The sequence below is a fragment of the Diabrotica virgifera genome, chromosome 8 (assembly GCF_917563875.1).
Source record: "Diabrotica virgifera virgifera chromosome 8, PGI_DIABVI_V3a".
NCBI lineage: Eukaryota > Metazoa > Arthropoda > Insecta > Coleoptera > Chrysomelidae > Diabrotica > Diabrotica virgifera.
In genome coordinates this window covers 212649649-212673132 of record NC_065450.1, presented here as the reverse complement: position 1 = coordinate 212673132, position 23484 = coordinate 212649649, and the positions used below count along the sequence as shown (strand labels likewise).

The following is a 23484-nucleotide window of genomic DNA, read 5'->3' as shown; positions in this document are numbered from 1 at the left end:
AAAATTCTCCTGTCACAGCGACAGTTGTCATACTCCTCCGATACGTCTAAAGGTGGGAAACTATGTAATGTTAATTTATACGTTTATATCGATAATTTCCACCTCTACTTGTTTCGTCTCTTTTTACTTCACAATGTATTATTTTTTCCATCTTTTGCGTTATTTTGCCGGTTATTAGCGCGCTCATCACTAAATTTAAAGATCATTATCTTCCTCTCGTCGTTTCCTCGATGGTCTTTCAGTCGGCTTTTTTTTTGTTATTTATTGTTCTTCAACAAGGAGACATATTTCCTTAGTTTTGGTAATCGATCATAGCATTTTTCACCATTCGTACTCTCCTACATATTTCGGTTTTAGGTAAAGGCGGTCTGAGATGGCATATATTACGAAAAGGTTGATTTTTAGGAAACTCATTTAGAGAAATTTAAATAAATAGCAATTATGCATTAAATAGTGGTTTATTAGCATAATAACAGATTATCTAGATAATTTTTTCTTTGAAAAATAGAACTAAATTTTAAAAGTTCTTGAAATTTCATTTCACCCTACTGCACAATTAAAATTTCCCCTGTTCCAGCGTTCCCATACATCAAAATTTGTCCGACCAGACACTGTTAAGCTATTAACAAATTTTCAGCTTGCTATTAATCAACTTTTTTTTAGTACGCGGGATCCAGGCCATTTACCTTCAGGGGTAAAATATACAAAATCTACATCAAAACTGAGAATTTCTTTATTTTAAAAAATAATCATGTTAGAATCATTGACAATAAAAAAAAAAACAAATTAACGAATATCCTTCAATGCAATAAAGATTTCATTAAAATTGATTGTTTTCTAAATATGTCATTTTACTAAAGAAGCTAAATACAAAACGAAACCAAACTGCAGTGAAATGAGGCACAGAGTTCTTGTGAAATAATAAATAACAAAGACTCAAATTAAATACTTCTAAGGATTCAGCTCTGTTGTGGCTGTTGTTGCTGCTGCTGTGACATCTTCATTTCAGCAATTTCAATAACAGCTTCCCTTATTTTGCTCTTCTCTATGCCCAGCCACTGAACTTTTTCCATTTGTTCTGTTACAAACTTGACTTTTCGCTGAAAATAGTCTTTTGCTCCCTCAATGTCCTAAAAGAATAAGACAATAAATTAATCAAACATTGGTAAATCAATAAATATTTTGTTAATTTACTATTTTTAATTCATTTCTATTGATTGTTTTCTAAATATAGGGAATGCAAAACGAACAATATACACTAGTCACAATAAGTATCGTCTAATTTTTGAAACAGAAAAAAAGTTTAAAAATTATTTTCAATAGAATGTTTTAATACTCGTCTATCCTCTCCTTTAGGTGTCTTCAAATCCATAGCATTCCAAGTTGAAGCGTGTTTTTAGCGAAAAAACAAACAGTAAACAAAACGTTGTTAAATGAGAATATTTGGCGAGTGTATGGGGAAAGGGATACAAGTATAAGTCGAAAAATGCGCAAAATGAGCTAAGTACACCATACATTCCAAAAATGGATATTACACCTAGAGGAAAAGAGATAATGTAATTCTACACAAATTTACGTGCGACTTGATATGTGTAAAATGATATAACTGACTAGAAATGAGATTTTTAAAGTAATACGGGCTTATGTAGACTTATATGTCAAAATAAATTAAATATTTTGTGAATAGAGGTATATGTTCACATAATATGATCAAAAGCGTTCCATTTTTTTCTGATCTGCGTTTGGGTTAATAGATATAAGTCAGATAGTGTAAGGGATAGTTTGCCAAATGCATCTGACCACGAGGATAACTAGCAGAGGACAATTAACAATAATAGATTACTAGTAATTATTAGATATGTTTTATTTGTACCTAGGCTTTAATAAAAAATGGTTGTGAAAAGAGGCATAATAATATGTTCTATTTTTTTTTCAAAAAATATTCAAAAAAATATATTTACCACATAAAATGTGTTCTTGCGCCAGAATTAAGTCATACACATTTTATTGAAAAATAAAATAATACAGCATTTACATCACATTATCACATCACAAAAACGCGTTTTCCCAAAATTATACTTTGTTGACATACAGTAGAGCGTCGATTATCCGAACGTCGATCAACCGAACGACCGCTTATTCGAACTATCGACTCCCGCGTCCCGCACTCGAATACCGAGCAAGCGTTAGTAATTGAAGACATGAGTTGATAAAGGTGCTATGTCCATTTTTTTCAAAAAATGACTTATTTGTATATTTGGTTACCTAAAGTCGTAATACAACCCCTGAATAACTCAAGATTCTTAAATTGTTAATAATAAGGATTATTTTAATTGATAAAGGTACTATGTCCTATGACTAAGTACCCTTTTTTATTAGATAAAGGTGCTATGTCCATATTTAAGGACATAGCACCTTTATCCACTAGATAGTGGGAAAGTTTTATTTACATGGTAGGTGCCATGTGACATTTTAAGGTTATGTTTGTTGTTTATCACATCTTTCAACATGGGTTCGAGAAGTAAAAGAATGTTAGAATTAGTAAAAAACAAGAAAATATGTGTTTCAAATAAAGGTAAGTCCGAATAGAGAATTTTTTTGTAAATAGAAACTGTATTTTGTACTTCTCTAGAGGTCAATACCAATGCGGTGATTTTGGAGCAGCCAAGCACTAGTGGACTTCAAAAGAAGGTCAACTCTAAAGCAGGTAAGCATATTAAAAAAATTTTTACTACCTTTATTAATTAATCATCTCTTTTTAATAACAATTTACCCCCTCTGCGATTCAATGTTTTATTTTAAAAAATATAGATATAATATACATTACTTGAGTTATTATTACATACATACCTACCTATGTACATAAATTAAATTTTTAGACTATATGGATAATTATTGTACTGATGAAAGTGTTACATCAGGCAGCGAATATTCCCCTTCCAGTGAAGAAGATTCAGAAGAGTATTCTGATAACTCAAATATTTCTTATTCGACGAGTCTCATAAACAAATATCCGGATGTTGATAGAGTCAAACGTAAAATGTTTTCTGATAACCAAGAAATTAAAAAGGTAAAGCTAAAAAAAGTTAAGATTAAGAAATAAAAATAGAAATTAGAAATAAGTATAAATTTAATAAATAACTAAGATATTTTTAAGGTTCCGACAAACAGCAGGGAAACCCCGGATAGGATTGATGAAGTGCAGGAGGAAATACCTCGGGAAATACGTATAGAAGACCATAACCAGCAATTCCATGTTACTGCCGATGAAATAAGTAGAAGAGAAATTGTTAAACCAGTTTTAAAAATAACTAAAAAAAGAGTCCGGAAACCTGATAATTGGAAACGAAATAAAGCTGCAAGGTTAAGACAACAAGGTAAAAAATTTATTTCTCAAAAGACTGGTAAAGTGATGGAAGAAAAAACAATTAAAAGAGATTTACTGTGTAAAGAAAAATGTAGACTAAACTGTACTGAGAAGTTTAGTATTGCAAGCAGAGAAGAAATTCTAAGAAAATTTTATAAGCTAGATACAAATTCCAAAAATATTTTAATTTTTAAAAGTATTAAGATGCAGGAAGTTAATCGTCACCGCCCTCGTAAAAATATAAAAACGAAAGCTTACAGCTTTAAATATTTTATTACGTGTGATAAAGAAAATACCCTAGTGTGTAAAGATGCTTTCTGCTCTTTATACCGAATTGGACGAAAAAAAGTCTTTAAAGCTCAAAATGACTTAAAATCTGGCCAGGTAATGCCCTCACCACATAAGCAAGGGCATCACAAAATCCAAAAAAAATATCCGATGAAGTAATAAACTGCATTGAAAATCATATCAAGCAGTTTCCTTCAGAAGAATCACATTATTCTAGGACTAAAAACCCACATAAAAAATACCTTTCCCCTTTACTAAATATTAACCGACTTCATCAACTGTATATAGAGGATTGTCAAACAAAAAAGCTCGAAACTAAATATTTCGTAAAGGCCTCTTTTTACAGACATATATTTGAAACAAGGTTTAACTTATCTTTTGGTGTACCAAAAAGTGATACTTGCAGTTTATGCGATGCTGGAGAGAACTCTTTAGAGCACTCGAATAATTTTCAACTTGCTTTTGCGCAGCAGAAAGTTGACCGCGAAGCAGTAAAAATTTCCAAAGAAAAATGTTACATAACAATGGATCTTCAACAAACGATGCCTTTGCCAAAGCTATCAACGTCAAAATCTTTTTACTTAAGACAAATGTGGCTATACAACTTTGGAGTCCACTGTTTAACCAGTTCTGGTCATAAGTCCTATTTTTTTACATGGACTGAGGATATTGCCAATAGGGGAAGTAATGAAATAGCAAGTTGTTTGCTACGATTTTGTCTGCTTCTTAAAGAAGAAAATCCCCAAATTGATCATTTAATAATTTGGTCAGATCAATGTGGGGGACAAAACAAAAACTTCTCCATTATTAACCTTTTTCAATACCTAATATTAAATAAAATATTTAAGATCATTGACCATAAATTTCCCGAAGTTGGTCACAGTTACCTTGACTCTGACAGAGACTTTGGAAGAATAGAAAAGGTTCTTAGAAAACATCAGAATATTTATATACCAGACCAATATCGGGAAATTATTAGATCTGCGAGTACCAAACAAAGTGTATGCCTTAACATGGAACATTTTTTTTATTGCTTTGAAACTCTACCTGCAAAACTTCATTTAAACAAAAGACTCACTAATAGTCTTGACCAAAAAATAAATTTTCGAGATAAAGTGAAGTGGCTAAGAGTAAGTTGTTTTGGAAAATACTTTTACAAAACTAGTTTAGATCCGTTTACCCCATTTATGGAAGTTGACTTACAAAAAAAAAGAGAACTGATAGTACAAAGTAATCAAGTTGTTTTACAAAAGTTACCTAAATGCGGTGGTTTGACTTCTGAAAAAATTTCAATATGTAGGTATATAAATATGGCTTTTATTAACTTGTGGATAAATATGTATGACTATAAATATGTATCAATATATTGTAGTTCGATTATCCGAACAAATCGGTTTTCCGAACACCTATGTCCCCAATTAGTTGGGATAATCGACGCTCTACTGTATATCCCTTTCCCCATACACCCGCCATTTATTTTGGACATTTGTCTTCAAGAATTTGATCTGTGCACCATGTCTGCTTGAGTTTTCACTGAGTTTTCACTTTTTCACGCGTTATTACAAAAAATGAGTAATATAACGTCAGAACAAGCAGCACAAATTGTAGGTTTAATTGGAGATGGACAATAGCAGCAATATCTTGCTGATGTTATGGGAATCCACCAATCGAGCATTTCAAGGGCTTTAAGAAGGTATAGAGAAAGTGGAGGATACACAAGAAGACCAGTTCCAGGACGTCTCAAGTGCATCAACCACGCAAATGAACGTTACTTACATCTGCAGACTTTGTGTACACATCATGTTACACCTAGACAACTGTGAAATGATCTTTCCACAGTGCACACTGTATAGCACGTTGAAGTTTTACACCAGAACATGTCGATTGAGATATTAACGACTGGGCTAATATACTTTTTATTGATGAATCAAGCTTTGCACTTTGTGGATCCGACAGTGCAAAGTGTCTGTAAGTAGCTTGTAGCCATTTAAAAGAACACTTAGAAAATAAGGGCCGGTATTTCAATAGCTACTTAAGCTTTTGCTTAGCTAAGCCTGTGTCAAAAGTTAAGGAGAAGCTTAAGCTGGGTGCCGTATTTCCATCATTCTTTTAACTAAACTGATGCTCAGCTGTAAAGTTAATTGGTTTGTACCTCTGAATACGTTAAAGTGCCAGAGCTAACTGTTCTGAGGTAAAAACCACTACTGTTGACATTTAATTTTATCTTGTCATCTGTATCAATGTTATTTTTACTTCACTTAATTTTGTGTACATGGTACATGTGTTTTTAGTTTATTGTCTATATTTTCTCTGGTTATATTTTTATTGTTATTTTGCATAAGCAATAGATCCGTCTTTGTAATTTTGTTTATTGGATATATTCCTTAAAATGTCAAATTGGAATGTAAGTTTATTTTTGTAAAATAAATATACCTACCAAGCATTCTAGAAATAAACAATTTTCATGTGCCTACACCTTCCAAAAGTAGTAAGAATTTTAATAATCGTTATTAGGATTAATAAATTAATAGAATATTATTTAATAATCCAATAATAACGTTATTACTTAAAAGTTGGTTTTCAAAACAACTCTATAATTAATAATCTATAGAAATAACCTCAAAAAACCGAAAACAAATTTTAAGCAAAGGCTTAAATCAACTCACGCGCGAGCTTAAAATTATTTGGTTTAAGCCTAGGCTTAAGCCTCAAATTGAAGTGGAAATACAGGCATCTAAGCTTAAGCAAAGGCTTAAAGTAAGCTTTGGCTTAAGTGAGGTTGGAAATACCGGCCCTTAGAATTGATTTGGTTGTGGACTGACATATAATATTTACCAACTTAAGTTGTTTTGCAAGCTTTTTGTACAGCTTTAATTTCTACAATACTAAAAATGTGTAATGGAATGGCAAAAGGTAACAGAACATACATGAAGTTAAGAATATACAGATATGAAGTTAGTTGGTTAGTGATAACATTTGGTTACCTTTTCTACATAATATCTTGTTCCAATATCGATTATAACATTTTGTGTGTCATGAAGTTTACCAGGAACATACATCTAGTGATTTTAGTTAAGGAAAAACTATTAAATACAAACATGATTACTTATTAAGCTTCCGAAACTGTTTTCTGGTAAGATAAATATTGTGTTGGTATGGGATTAACTACAGCTGTTTGTAATGACAAAAATACATTTTTACCTAATAAAATTTGTATTCAAAGACTGTATAAAGTTGTTGAGGAGGTTACTTGCTGTCAAAATTGAGGTCGATATACTTGATAAATAAAGAAAACATACCCCTGCGACCAATTTGTAGTAGCATGGGTTCTCCTTGTACAGCAGACTAATACTCCAGGTAAATAAGCTAGAAATAGACAAATAGATCATGATCGGGACACTCAAAGATCCAGGTAGCTGACTAATTTTTTAGTTACTGTAGACCTATAGGAAGAAAACCTACCTATTTCCTGCCCACAGTTTGCGTCCGTTTTTTAATTATTAACAATTTAGTACAAAAATCGCGATTTTTTCGATCTTTTGCACCCCATTCAAAAGCTAAATAGTTGACAAAAAATTACAAAATTTAATTTTATAGGACATTAAATAACCTTCAAAATGCCGATTTTTGAAAGTTAAAAAGTTAATTTGTTGCTACGCAAACTGCAAAATAAGTGAAAATCGGTATTTGTTAATAACTTTAACTAAAACTAACTTAGAACTTTAGTGTTTCACCCAAAGTTGGGTATTGGGGTACTCAACAAACCCTCAAAATTTGAGACCGATCCATTAATTAGTTTAAGAGTTATTCTATTTGTTTATCCCAGAGACCTTTACTTTGCACTAACATAAGACAGAAAATAATGAAGATAGGGCAATTCTGCGTATGCACAATGAAAGTAGAAAACTGATGCTATCAAAATCTACTAAAAAAAGATAAAAAAATTATCTAATATAGTCAAAAATCCTAATGCCAAATTTTCGAAATTTTGTAGTTTATAAACATTTAGAATAACTTTAAAAATATTGTCCGTAGAAAAAATTCTTTTACATATTATAAAAGCTGGTATTTTGCACAAATTTTTAAAAATGTAGTTCAATTGGTGACTAGTCGGGGTAAGTGAAGGGGGAGTTGGGAGCCGACAAATGCACGAGTTCAAAAACTAAAAAAGGCAACTTAAAACTACTATCATTTTCTATATCTCCGGATCTACTGAATATATTTTGATCGTTTTTTTTAATCTGTATATAATTTTTCTGTACATTACAAATATGTAATTTGTCTAAACATTTATTAATTAATAAACAGTCTAATTTGTTTAAACAATTTTTGACAAAATAATTTTTTCCCAATAATCCATGATTTTATTCATACTATCATTATTACTCATAGAAAACGTCAAGGTATACTTTAATAAATAAATTATCTTCAATAAATAATTATCTAATAAAAATAATTTATTTATTCAAGTGTACTTTAACTTTTTCTATGATCATTAATGATACTATGATTAAAAAAATGGATTTTTGTAAAAAAAATATTTTTTCAAGAATTGTTTAAACAAATTTGACTGATTATTAATTAATAAATTTATAAACAAATTGCATATTTGTAATGTACGTAGAAATTACATACCAATTAAAAAAAAAGATCAAAATCCATTGAGTTGATCCGGATATACAGAAAATTGTATTGGTTTGAAATTGCTTTTTGTTTGATCGTTTGAACTACATTTTTGAAAAATTGTAGAGGGTGCTGTGAAGGTACAATGTTTCTGCAAATTTTTTAAGAAAAAATACAAATCCCATTCTTTAAAAATGGCATTAATGAGATTCCTTAATTATTATAAACAAATTAGCTGTGAATTAAAAAAACACATGGCTAACTTTGTCCCAAATGAACCCAGACTACATTTTTGAAAAATCGTAGAGGGTGCTGTGAAGGTACGTTTGTGGAAATTTTTTAAGAAAAAATACAAATCCCATTCTTTAAAATGGCATTAATGAGATTCCTTAATTATTATTCGCGGTGTGCAAGTACTTGGAAGGGATACGCGAAACGATCGTGCGCGAATAGCGGAGAAATATTGCAACTTTCTTAAATAATTCATATTGTCAACTGAAATTGTCAAATTGACGTACATTTCATAGTTATTGTCATTTAAGAAGAAAAATTATATATTGCTTCACAATATTGATATGATATGCAATTATTATATAAAGGTAAATTTAATTAATTGTATTTTGCTTGCAATACTGCATTTTAATAACTAATTTTATTTACTACATACAATTGTTTACATTTGAATAACACAACCTAAATCTTATTTTTTCTTATTATTTTTTTTGGACTATGGCCTTGACAATTATCCAGTAACCAGGACCATATGATTGGCCAATATAATTAAAAGTGCGAATAAAAGTTCAGAGCGTAGAAATAGGTGTCGCTTTTCCGAACTTGCACGGTCCCAATAAACAAATTAGCTGTGAATTAAAAAAACACATGGCTAACTTTGTCCCAAATGAACCCAGGCTAAATTTTTTTATTTGAAAATTCGTACTAAAATACTAGCTTTTTGAATATATAAAAAGATTGTTTCTATGAACAACATTTTTAAAGTTATTCTAAATGTTTATAAACTACAAAATTTTAAAAATTTGGCATTAGGATTTTTCACTATATTAATTAATTTTTTTATCTTTTTTTAGTGCATTTTGATACTATCACTACTTTCATTTGGCATATTCAGAATTGCCCTATCTTCAATATTTTCTGTCTTATGTTATTGCAAAATAAAGGTCTCTGGGGTAAACAAATAGAATAACTCTTAAACTAATTAATGGATCTGTCTCAAATTTTGAGGGTTTGTTAAGTACGCCAATACCCAACTTTGGGTGAAACACTAAAGTTCTAAGGTAGTTTTAGTAAAAGTGATTAACAAATAACGGTTTTCACTTATTTTGCAGTTTGCGTAGCAACAAATTAACATTTTAACTTTTAGAAACCGGCATTTTGAAGGTTTTTAATGTTCTAAAAAATTAAATTTTGTAATTTTATGTCAACTAATTAGCTTTTGAATAGGGAGCAAAAAATCGAAAAAATCGTGATTTTTGCTCTAAATTGTTAATAATTAAAAAACGTAAAAAACGAACACGAACTCTAGGCAGGAAACAGGTAGGTTTTCTTCCTGTATGTCTACAATAACTAAAAAAGTAGTCAGCTACCTGGATCTTTGAATGTCCCGAAAAAATCCTTATTTCTCTGGACTATAAGTACCTCTTAGACATAATACAACCTCTAGGACACAATACAACATGCATTTAAAATTCACAACAATTCTTGCCAACTAGCACAAATAGAGCACAATTACAACAATATACCAACATATGTCAGTTTTGACATTACCAAGGCTAAAAATAATAATAGTTATATTAGAGAGGGATGATACATTGACAACAAAGACCAAATTGAATGTGACTTTGATTTTGAACAAAATATTGTACACAAACAAGACAAACAACCCACAGTATGGTGGATGTATGCAGACAATGTGTTCTCCATTTGACCCCAAGGACCAGAAGCATTGGATAAATTCCTGACTGACAATAAAGAACAATCTATCAAATTCACAATGAAAAAATAAAAAAACAAATCACTTTCTTTTCCGGATGTGTTAAAAAAGATGATACAGAATATGCAACCAAAGTTTACTTACTGAAAGCCAACCCAAACACACATATATTTAAATTTCCACTCAAATCACTACATAACATCAAAAAATGAATGAAATCATTATATGATAGCGCCCAAAACACCCACTCTAATTAAAAATTTCAGGAAGGAAAAAACCTGCTAACAAAGGTTTTAAAAAAAAATGGCTAACTACACATCACTTATAAACAAGGAATTTCACAAGATAGAAGAAAGAAAACACAAAGCACAAGCAGTCCCACAAGAAGGGACACAAGGATGACAATAATATGAAATGAAGGGTCCAAGGAAAAAAATTATAAGTGCCAATTTATTAATTTTAGGATTTTACAAAAATATAGTAAGTATTTCTAACTGGTCCCCACAAAATGTATAAATTCTACAGGGAAATAAGCTTTTAACTACCCATATTATGCCAATCAAAAATATACATACAGGGAAAGAACCTGATATCCACCAGCCATCCAGGGCAATAACTTGACAAGTCCATTTGATTGTGTCATTTTTATTTGGTGTTGAATCCTGTCATTTCTACACTATCATTTTCTACACACATGGAACTAAATTACTTACTAATCTACTCGACTAAATTCTTGTTGTTCAGACACGTTTAATTACTAAATTACTCACTAATCAACTAAAATACGAGCATGGTGCGAACTAGGCTTTAATCACAACCACATAAACACATAAAAATAATGAAAAAACACACAGAATGAACAGAATGCTCTACTCTAGGTCAATAACTTTAAAATTGGTTTTACTCATGCTAGAAAAAGGTATTTTCGAGTTCACCCTTCTTGCAGGCATAGCTTCATACTTATCAATAATTGAATCGTTTATTGTTGAAAGGGGGTAAGCGCCATTTTTAACTTTTCGAGTTATAGTAAAAAACCCTTCTCTTTTTCTATAAACTATAACAATGCAGTGCATCAGTGCTTGCCTCCTTTCAACACCGAATAACACAGATAAAGAAAGAGAGAAGGGTTTTTTACTCTAACTCAAAAATAGCGATTACCCCCTTTCAACAATAATCGAGTCAATTACTTATTTAGAAATCACTTCATTATATAATAACCCCTATAGCATGTACATTTCACATTTTCTAACATATCTACAACCTTCTTGAACCAAATGACTGATATACGTTTTTAAAGGATACAGATCCAGTTAAAGGTACTAAAATGTCCTGTCCCTCAGTTTCGGCAGTGATTTTCTCCAGTGTCTCGCCTGAAGTTTGATATTTGCCCTGTGCTACCTTCAAAGACGCAAGAGAGTCTTGAAACAAGCTGACTTCCTAAAAGATTAAGCTAATTTTAGTAACACATGTACTGGGTATGTCGTAGTCTTACATTGTCCAATTGGTGTTTTAGTTGGGATAGCTGTTGTACGTTCAGTGTAGTGAGATCAATCTGTTGCATTCCTTTTTGTTCTGTTGCTGATATTGAAGCCATTGTATGTGGATTTAGTTATTATCAATATTATAAAACAAAATTCGGGGTCTTCAGTCTTCAGCCGATTTAATATATAACCTAAAATGTCAACGCCAATCGCCAAAAAAGAAGAAATAAGGAAATAGTGACTGGTGTGTTGTAGTATAACAGCAAAAACTGAAAATTAATTCTAAATATATAATTAATAAATTCATAATAAATTGTATTAATATACATAATCTTAAAATGCGATACAAAACAAACTAAAAATACATTGAATAATCGTTATATGAATTTAAATAACTCAAAAAGAAGATTTTTTTCTGCTTTATTGAGTAGAATAGGTTAACTGTCAAGTGTCATTAAATTAGGTTCAGAAAAATATTAATTCAAAATGTTAATTTCGAGGGGTCTCACTACCCTCAGGGCCCTTAAAAATTTAAAAATAGCCCCGGTACACCAATCTGTAAGAAACAGCGGACACAGGTAAATTAACATTTACATTGCAGACATTATTATGTAATTTTTGCACTCATATCTGTCCATAATCTTTTTTCTAGTGTAAATTACCGAAAAGGAGCTCCAGAAGCCTCAAGAACTGTTATCTGGGCTGCTGAAGGCGTTCAAGGTTTCATGTGGTGGTGGATCCTTTGGCATTTGTGGACAGAACCTGACCATATTCTTGTAAGTTACATTTTGATTCCATAAGGGGAACAAGCATAAGCATCTTCCTCTTTAAGTACCGTCTTCCAATCGAAGGTTCTTTACTCTGTCTACCACTGCTCTGAAGAGTTCTATAGAACTGTTGTTTTCATTCTGGTGGGATGTAGAATAGCATTATGTTGTTTTATATGCCATTAGAGTGAAAACTTAGTCTTCTTTCTATAGAACTGCATTTTAACCAGTCCCTTAAATTATTCTTCAACCATGACACTCTCCTTCTTACTATACTCCTTCCGCCTCTTTCTTTCCCTGTATTATCAGTATTAGCATTTCATATCACTGTCTCCTCATTGCGTGTCCCAGATATTGTAACTTTCTTATTTTTATTGTGTTTATTATTTTGTATTCTTTGTCCATTTCTTGCAATACTTCTGTGTTCGTTTTCTGTTGTGCCAATGCTATTCTAAGTACCCTAAGTATTTCTTTACTAAATAGAATCATTTACAAAAACCGATTTTCTACAAAATGTCGCTTGTAATCCTTTCTCAACCCTTTCTATCGGTACATTTCCCAAATGTATGTTTGTTTGTATATTAGTTTTCTTAGTGGCTGCAGTAGTGGTAATATTAATTGGTTGGGGTGGCCTTTGTTTGGAAATGTACCACGGGGCATTTGCGATCACGGGTAGAATTTTTGATCGAGTTCTTTGGATAATGGTTGTATTTGATTTGCTGGCACAACTCCATAGTTCAATACCATACGTCCATATAGGTTTGATGACTGTTTTATAAATGAGCAGTTTGTTCTCAATTGAGAGTAGAGATTTTCGACCTGTAAGCCAATTAATTTCTTTCACTCTCAACTCAATTTGTTTCTTCTTTAAAATGTGTTGTTTCCAGTCTAATTTAGAATCAAGATGAAGCCCCAGGTATAGTTATTATCATATGTTTAGTCTTTTTATGTTCATTTTTAGTCCATATTTTTTTACAGAAACTGTTTTATCTTATTTGTTAGAGTTGTTCAGAGAAACAATAAGGTTCCAAGTGCCATTTCACAAATTTTTCAGGAAACAAATTTCCAATTTTAAACTGCCATAACTGTGTTATTTGACGGACTGTAAATGTTAAAATTATTTTAAAAACAAAATAATCGTTTTGTTTTGATTCAATTCGAGTCTCTTGTCATCCCCTGACACCTGGTGTTTCAGAATCTATCCCTTGTCAAAGAGGCTTTACAAGTAGACTGAATTGAATCATAACTTAACGAAGAATAACTGCAGATATTAAAATATTTGCAGCGGAGTGTGATTAGACTGTCCTCTAACGGGGAATGACGAAATGAGTGAAAATAATTTCGACCACGAGTCAGTAATCTGTTAACCGAGGTACAGTAGTACCAAGCGGCGCCGCTAGGAGAACACTCCAACAATGCGTCGCAGATCACTTTAATGAAACGTGGTCATTTGTACTCTAAAACCGAGTAAGGTAAACAAAAACAAAATAATCGTTTTGTTTTGATTCAATTCGAGTCTCTTGTCATCCCCTGACACCTGGTGTTTCGGAATCTATCCCTTGTCAAAGAGGCTTTACAAGTAGACTGAATTGAATCATAACTTAACGAAGAATAACTGCAGATATTAAAATATTTGCAGCGGAGTGTGGTTAGACTGTCCTCTAACGGGGAATGACGAAATGAGTGAAAATAATTTCGACCACGAGTCAGTAATCTGTTAACCGAGGTACAGTAGTACCAAGCGGCGCCGCTAGGAGAACACTCCAACAATGCGTCGCAGATCACTTTACAAATTACAATTCACAAATTATTTTCACTCATTTCGTCATTCCCTGTTAGAGGACAGTCTAACCACACTCCGCTGCAAATATTTTAATATCTGCAGTTATTCTTCGTTAAGTTATGATTCAGTTCAGTCTACTTGTAAAGCCTCTTTGACAAGGGATAGATTCCGAAACACCAGGTGTCAGGGGATGACAAGAGACTCGAATTGAATCAAAACAAAACGATTATTTTGTTTTTGTTTACCTTACTCGGTTTTAGAGTACAAATGACCACGTTTCATTAAAGTGATCTGCGACGCATTGTTGGAGTGTTCTCCTAGCGGCGCCGCTTGGTACTACTGTACCTCGGTTAACAGATTACTGACTCATGGTCGAAATTATTTTCACTCATTTCGTCATTCCCCGTTAGAGGACAGTTAACCACACTCCGCTGCAAATATTTTAATATCTGCAGTTATTCTTCGTTAAGTTATGATTCAATTCAGTCTACTTGTAAAGCCTCTTTGACAAGGGATAGATTCCGAAACACCAGGTGTCAGGGGATGACAAGAGACTCGAATTGAATCAAAACAAAACGATTATTTTGTTTTTGTTTACCTTACTCGGTTTTAGAGTACAAATGACCACGTTTCATTAAAGTGATCTGCGACGCATTGTTGGAGTGTTCTCCTAGCGGCGCCGCTTGGTACTACTGTACCTCGGTTAACAGATTACTGACTCGTGGTCGAAATTATTTTCACTCAAAATTATTTTATATTGCAGTGTGGTAAATTGTGACAATGCCTCACGTTATACAGTATGTCCCTGTAAGTTGTATCCATATGGAAAACTTTTTTATTATTAATTTTACGAGAAAAAGTTATTCTTCATAAAAAGCTCTGCGTGGTCCAAAACCTAAAGTTTAACCATCAAATATTATATTTTTTGAATATTATACAAGCCATACGAGGTATGTCAAAAAGTTTGAATTTCACTCAAGAGTAAAGTAGCTTTATTTTTCACAATATTGACAATTGCTATTATGATAAGTTGTTTGGAATTAAAAACTATATTCTAGTATGCAATTACATCCTTCTAATTAAAACAATTTTTTTTTGAAAAATTATGGATCTCATCATTATTTTCAGTTATTTCAATTCAGATAACTCTTTTATTATTAATTTTACGAAAAAAAGTTATTCTTAATAAAAAGTTCTGCATGGTCTAAAACCTAAAATACAACCATCTTATGTCAAATTTTATCAATTTTATACGAGGTATGTCAAAAAATATGAATTTCGCTCAAGAGTAAATACGTTTATTTTTCACAATATTGAAAATTGTTATTATGAAAAGTTATTTCGAATTAAAAACTATGTTTCAGTATGTAAATGCATCCTTCTAATTGAAATATTCTAAACTATAAAGGTACTTTTGATCTAAATTTATCTTTTTTGACATACCTCGTATAAAATTGATAAAATTTGATATAGGATGGTTGTATTTTATGTTTTAGACTATCCAGAACTTTTTATTAAGAATAACTTTTTTTCGGAAAATTAATAATAAAAGAGTTATTATAGCCAGGGAGGTAGTGTCAAATTTGACCGGAGCATTTTAGCATGGCTGGTTTCTTTTTATTTAGGTAGGTGTTCCAAAGCTCATTAACAAATGATGTGTCAGCTGGCCCAAAACCGGGGATTTTAGTCAAGAAAAGGTGAAACATGAAAGTTGATGGACCAACGCTACAGCTTAAATGTCAAATATTTATATACGTTACTCAGAACATTTACTGGACTTGCTTACTTGGCTCCTACGTTTCACTTAGGAGATCGGGGTTCAAATCCTGGCGCGGAAAATTCTTTTTGTTTTTTAAATTGACATTTTATTTTGAAAAATATTTATTTTTATAATACCACGTTTTTATTATTTATACGAGACAATATAAAAAAATCTGTATGTCTTTTATAGAATCGCAAACTATGCATTTTTGGTCATAATATTATGATTGATCTTAATAAGCAAATTTGTTGTACATGAACCCCTGAAGGTTCCTGAGTTGGTAAGACCAACAATCTAAGTGAAAAGGGAGATATTATTTGTTATTTTTTTGGACAAACTGTTTTTCCTTAATTTTATATGTTGTAGAACCGAAAGATACAACCCTAACTTTTCACTTCTCTATCACCAACCCCCATGTTTTAATAGCAATCTAAATATTTCCCTATTCTATATAATAAATAAAAATGAATGTTTGCCTGTACGTATGTCCCTTATAGAATCGTAAACTATGCATTTGGGAGAAAAAAGTATAGGTACGCAATATTTTTTAGTATTTTTTGGCTTTCTGGTAATTTTAGGTATTAAACATTCAAACATTATTTAGTTTTAAGTCGGTACGGAGTTTGCCGGGTCAGCTAGTTAATAATAAAAAAGTATTAACTCTTTTAACTCTATTAATAATTATTAAGTATATTAAGTATATATATTATTAAGTATTAACTCCTTCCTGGGTTCATGTAAGTACAAAAACTTTGCTTGAGGTCATCATATGATTAAATGCATAGTTTACGATTCTATAAGGGACATACAGACAAAAATTCATTTTTATATGTTATAGAGAACAGGGAAATAATTAGATTGCTATTAAAAAAATGGGGGTTGGTGATAGAAAAGTGAAAAATTAGGGTTGTATGTATCTTTTGGTTTTACATCACATAAAATTATGCAAAAAACAGTTTGTCTAAAAAGATAAAAAAAATGTCAGGAGGGGGGTGGGGAGGCCAACCCCCTTTTTCACTTAGATTGGTCGTACTAACTGAGGAAGCTTCAGGGGTTCATGTACAACAATTTTGCTTATTAAGGTCAATCATAATATTTATGATCAAATGTATATATGCTATTTCATAAGTTCTATGCCTAATTCTATAAAAGACATACAGATTTTTTTATATTGTCTCGTATAAATAATAAAAACGTGGTATTATAAAAATAAATATTTTTCAAAATAAAATGTCAATTTAAAAAGACAAAAAGAATTTTCCGCGCCAGGATTTGAACCCCGATCTCCTGAGTGAAAGGTAGGTGCCAAGTAATCAAGTCCATTAAATGTTCTGAGTAACGTATATAAATATTTGACATTTAAGTTGTAGCGTTGGTCTATCAACTTTCATGTTTCACCTTTTCTTGACTAAAATCCCCGGTTTTGGGCCAGCTGACACATCATTTGTTAATAAGCTTTGGAACACCTACCTAAATAAAAAGAAACCAGCCATGCTAAAATGCTCCGGTCAAATTTGACACTACCTCCCTGGCTATTAGAATTGAAATAACTGAAAATAATGTTAGGTTATCCATAATTGCATATTATAATATAGTTTTTAATTCCAAACAACTTTTCATAATAGCAATTTTCAATATTGTGAAAAATAAAGCTACTTTACTCTTGAGTGAAATTCAAACTTTTTGACATACCTCGTATAACATTAATAAAATTTGATATCTTATGGTTGAATCTTGGGTTTTGGACCATGCAGAACTTTTTATAAAGAATAAGTTTTTTTCGTAAAATTATTGATAAAAAAGTTTTCCATATGGATACAACTTACAGGGACATACTGTATAAGGTCATAAGTAAGATTCTAATTTGTGAATTTGTAACATTTTTACTACGTCTGCAGTGTACTTGAAACCTTAATGCACTATCACTATAAGCATTGTACTTGCAACCTTATGGAATTATAAGATAAAGTGTTCACAGAAAATTTTAAATTTTCCAAAATATTGTTAGCACAATTGGTGAAATTAAGCAACAAATTTCAAAATAAAGAGAATATGTACTCTTAAATTTAAAAATCATAACAAAAAACAAAAAAAATACTTTTCCTAAATTAGGATTAAAAAACAGAACTTAAAATGAAAATAAAAAAATACTTATCATTATGGAAAAATGTACCTAATTAAATTTATCTTTTTTTTATTGAATACATCACTAATCAACAAACTTTTTACTTTATTTCTGATATATTTGTCGTTTAGAACCTTATGGACCGAACCTGAAAATATTTCAGGTACTTGAAACCATATTTCATTATTGATTACACCGCCATCTAGAAATAATTCAAGTGTTTCAAATATCATTCGATGTAGAATTCTTTATTAAATATAATCCTTTAGTATGTTCTTTAACAGTAAAATATAGCAAAACCTCTAAATTTTAAAGAACCCTTGGATTGGCATGAAATTCGCCATACACATAGCTAACAAGTCAAAGAAAAAAAGTGATATTGTGCCGATATGTGCTTTTGCCCTGGGGGTGGTTTTCACCCCCTCTTGGGGGTGAAAAAATATTCGTACAAAGTAAGTCCGGAAATGGATAAACTGACTAATTGTAAGTAACTTTTGCTCTATAGAGTTTTTTCACTAAGTCAATACTTTTCGAGTTATTTGCCAGTGAATATGTTCATTTTTTCAACAAAATAACCACGCTTTTAGACGGTTTTTCGCAAATAAGTCAAATAGTAAGTATTTTGTCGGAAAACAGTCTTAGCAAAAATATAGCCTGTAAAAATTTTTAAAAAATGGTGTAGATATCACGTCTCAATACCTAACAGAAGCAGAGTTATAACTATTGAAAAATATTTTCATATTCGTCAAATTCCAAATGGGATACTTTAACGTGAAATAACCAAAAATAAAGCACATTTCGGGGAAAACATTACTTACAAACATTAGATTATTACAACTTATTTAAAGTGTTTAAAAAAATCTTCATTTTTGTCTTAATAAAAATTTCTAGCATCAAAAGTAAACAAGTTACGCTCAAAATAAAGTTAGTCCCTTTTTTTTTGGTAAAAAAATCGGGAAAATCACCCCCTAATTAGTATCTCAAATGAACTTAATCGTTACGACTTCACAAGTTTCTTGACTCGTGTATGTATTGTTTATATGATCTGTAAGTTTCATCAGTTCAAAGTCATTATTTTTGAAAGGGTTGTAGTTAAAAGTGGTTGAACGAGTCACTGATCACGAATGTATGCACATTTAGAAACACCAAATCTTAATCAATTTTTGTCTAACAGAAAAACAAAAAAATACATGATATTCAGAAAAGCAATGCAGACTTTTTTTGTTTTTCGAGATTTTTGGTATCTTTAACAAGTTTTAAGTTATTTTGAAAAAAAAAAAACATATTTTTTAAAATTAAAATTTTTTAAAATTCTACTTTAAAACCAAATTTTTTCAAAAATAAGCACTTTGAATCAATGAAACTTACAGATCATATAAACACAACATAAGTTAAATAATTTATGGAGCGGTAACGATTAATTTCATTTGAGTTGCTAATTAGGGGTTGGTCTTCCCGATTTTTTTTTTGCCAAAACAAAAGGGACCAACTTTATTTTGAGCGTAACTTGCTTAAATTGAATGCTAGAAACTTTTTATAAAAACAGAAATAAAGCTTTTTTTAAACACTTTAAAAAAGTTATAATGGGTTTTCCCCAAAAAGTGCTTAATGTTTTGGATATTTCACGTCGAAATATTCTATTTGAAATTTGGGGAATATGAATATATTTTTCATTGGCTAAAACTCTGGTTCTTCGAGGACCAGAGACCTAACGCGTACACCATTTTTTTACTTTTTTACAGGCTATAGTTTTTCTAAGAACGTTTCTTTTTTTTCGACAAAATACTTACTTTTTGACTGATTGGCGAAAAACCGTCTAAACGTGTGGTTATTTTGTTGAAAAATGAACATATTCACTCGCAAATAACTAGAAAAGTGTTGACTTGGCGAAAAAGCTCTATAGAACAAAAGTTACTTAAAATTAGTCAGTTTACCCATTTCCGGACATATTTTGGACATATATTTTTTCACCCCCAACAGTGGGTGAAAGTCACCTCCAGGGCAAAAGCACACATCGGCACAATATCACTTTTTTTCTTTGACATGTAAGCTATGCGTATGCCAAATTTCATGTCAATCCAAGGGGTTCTTTAAAATTTAGAGCAAAAACCGTGAAAGAATGTACTACTTTACAATTTACAAAAATCGATTTGTACAAAATGTCACTTGGAATCATGGTTTTCTCAACCCTTTCTATCTGTACATTTCTCAAATGTATGTTTGTTTGTATATTTGTTTTCTTAGCTAACATCGTATGTTTGTCTTTTTTATGTTCATTTTTAGTCCATATTTTTTTACAGAAACTGTTTAGGCTTGTTTATGAGAGTTGTTCAGCAGAGCTTGCCGTAATCACGGTGTCATCTGCATATCTGATGTTGTTAATAATCACAAAGTACAGAACATATCTTATAAAATAGGTGATAAATGAAGATGTCAGGCAAATATTTAATACTCTCTGATAAAATAAGGATATATGAACTGTGGTCAAGGAATACATGCTTATATCATGAAGATATAAAAGAAGGATTACCAATAACTAATACATTTATGTTTTTTAGGGCGAATTTCCTTATCCAGATCCTTCCAAATGGACAGATGAAGAACTGGGTATACAAAAGTAAAATGTGTATATTTGTTAATAGCTTCAGTTAGTTGTAATAAATTTTTAAAATATTGTTTCGTTTTAAATATGCCTTTAGTGTTTTTATTTTCCTGGGTTTGAATAAGCTGAATTAAGAAGTATCTTACCAAATGTAAAGCTGAACATAAAATACAAACCTGTATTATTGATATATGAATAAAAAAACAGTAACAAGTCTGCGACCAAATAATCTCGTATTTTTAAAGCCCGTTTCATAGAAATTTACCTGTTAATAACGGCCAATAATGTTGATATATTTCGGGAGGTCAGTATGGAATTAAAATCAGTATGTCTACTGAAAAATCAGTAGACCTGGTAACCCTGACTATACGATAACACTGAATATAATGCTATTCTACTCACAAAGTGACGTAGCTACGTAGGCCCCGCCCACCTGCTCTATGTCATATCTTCAGAGTTATTATATCATGGGCTTCATCAATAAGCTAAGGAATCAGGGTTTTGCAGATGACATTATAATAGTCATTATACTAAAATCACAATAAATATGCACTAGAAATAAACAAGCCAAGACACGTTGAATGTGACGAGGAGCACTAATGTGTATCTTCTTCTTCACGTGCCATATCAGAATTATCCGACGTTGGCGTTCACCATTGCGAAGGCTTCTCGATCTTCTGCAATATGGAATAGTTGTCCTGCATTTGATATCTGAGTCCATTCACGAATGTTTTTTAACCAAGAAACTTGTTTTCTTCCTACACCTCTACGGCCCTCTATTTTGCCTTTAAGGATTAGTTGTAATATTTTATATCGACTTCCCCTCACTATATGTCCCAGATAAGACATTTTTCGATGTTTAACAGTCTTTAGCAGTTCTCTATCTTTGTTGACCTTCCTTAGTACTTCTTCATTAGTTTTTCTTGCTGTCCAGGGTATCTTCAGCATCCGTCCATGAATCCACATTTCCAATGCTTTAATTCTGTTCATAATCGATACTTTTAGCGTCCACACTTCTGCACTATACAAAAGTACGGACCAAACATAGCACTTGACCATTCTTAGTCTTAGTTCTAAACTGAGATGATTATTGCAAAGAAATGACTTCATTTTCGTAAAAGTAGTTGTAGTCATTGCTATTCTACGTTTTATTTCTATGTCTAGATCTAGTTGGTCCGTTATCACAGTTCCCAGATATGTCATTTTGTGAACTTTCTCAACTTGGACTCCGTTTAATTGAAGCTTTGCATCGGGATGTGGGTCACGACTAAACACTAAAAATTTGGTTTTGTTTGAGTTTATTTTAATGCTCATTTCCTCTCCTACCTCGTGAATACGATCAAGCAGAATTTGGAGACCTTCAATATTATCTGACAGAATTACTGTATCGTCTGCATATCTTATCATATTAAGTAGTTCTCCGTTGATTTTTATTTCATATGGCTGTCTCTCAAGTGCCTTTTTAAATAACTGGTCCGAGTAAACATTAAACAATGTTGGTGACAAAATGCAACCTTGTCTGACGCCTCGTTGTATAGAGATTTCATCGGTGTAGTTATCTCCAATGTTGACCGTAGCAGTTTGATTCCAGTACAAATTTTTAATGACACGAATATCTTTGTCATCTATTCCGATATTTTTCAGTATTTGCATTAATTTTACATGCTGTACTTTATCGAATGCCTTTTCGAAGTCCACGAAACATGCAAATACATCTTTTCTTTGATCACGGCACTTTTGTAATAGGATTTTAAGCGCAAAAACTGCCTCCCTGGTACCCATAGCATTTCTAAAACCAAATTGGGTATCTTCGAGATCTTCTTCGCATTTGCGTCTAATTCTGTTGTGAAGTATTCTTAGGAAAATCTTAAGAGTGTGGCTCATTAGGCTAATTAATCGATATTCTGAGCATTTTCTCGCATTGTGTTTTTTAGGTATTGCGACAAAGATGGATTTGAGCCAATCTGTGGGAATCACTCCGGTGTTATATATTGAATTAAAAAGTCTTACTACTACTTTTATGTTATCATCCTCTATTAGTTTCAGCAACTCAGTTGGTGTATCATCTGGACCACAAGCTTTTCTAATTTTAGCACTATTTATAGCGTGTTCTACTTCGCATTTCATAATTTCTGGGCCGTCAGTACAGTTTTGGTAGAATTCGGTAATATTATTCCTATCATCTTCAAACAACTCTGATATATACAGTTGCCATTCTTTTCTTATTTCGTGCTTATTTACAATAATTTTGTTATTATTGCCAACGAACACAGAGGGAACTCGTTTTTTAAATATGTTACTTACTTCTTTTAGTTTTTTGTGCACATTAAACAAGTCGTGTCTATATATCACATCCTCCATTTCTTCGCACCTTTCTCTCATCCATTTTTCTTTGGCTAATTTGATCTCCTTTTTTATTCTTCTCTGCAGGTGTCTATATTCTGTTTCATTAGATTTGATCAGTCGTCGTTGTTCCATCAATTTCAAGATGTCGTCGTCTGTCATCCATTTATTTTTCTTGATTAAATTTTTTCTATAATCATTGTTTGTGGAGATTTCGTTAACTTGATTTTTAAATTCACTCCATATTTCTTCTGGATCTTCTAGTTGTTCTCCGATGTTTTTTATTCTATTGTTAAATTCTTTTTTAATGTTATGTTTTATGTTTATATCGTCAGTTAAGTACATTGGTTTTTGGTTTTTCTCGCTGAATTTGTTTTAACCTTAGTTTAATATCT

At 31.5% G+C, this 23484-nt stretch overlaps 2 protein-coding genes across 2 annotated transcripts; one reads left to right on the top strand and one right to left on the bottom strand.

Annotated features, from left to right (window-relative positions):
* Nucleotides 1–711: 711 nt before the first annotated feature.
* Nucleotides 712–11929, bottom strand: LOC114331783 (prefoldin subunit 5). Its single transcript, XM_028281434.2, has 4 exons — nucleotides 11719–11929; nucleotides 11529–11663; nucleotides 6640–6714; nucleotides 712–1130 (listed from the first exon to the last, which is right to left on the bottom strand). Exons 1-4 carry the CDS (start codon nucleotides 11818–11820, stop codon nucleotides 960–962), a joined length of 483 nt encoding a protein of 160 aa, XP_028137235.1. The 5' UTR covers nucleotides 11821–11929; the 3' UTR covers nucleotides 712–959.
* Nucleotides 11930–11932: 3 nt separating this feature from the next.
* On the top strand, nucleotides 11933–20819 carry LOC114331784 (NADH dehydrogenase [ubiquinone] 1 beta subcomplex subunit 2, mitochondrial). The gene is made up of 3 exons (XM_028281435.2): nucleotides 11933–12285; nucleotides 12360–12483; nucleotides 20703–20819. Exons 1-3 carry the CDS (start codon nucleotides 12194–12196, stop codon nucleotides 20763–20765), a joined length of 279 nt encoding a protein of 92 aa, XP_028137236.1. The 5' UTR covers nucleotides 11933–12193; the 3' UTR covers nucleotides 20766–20819.
* Nucleotides 20820–23484: the final 2665 nt, after the last annotated feature.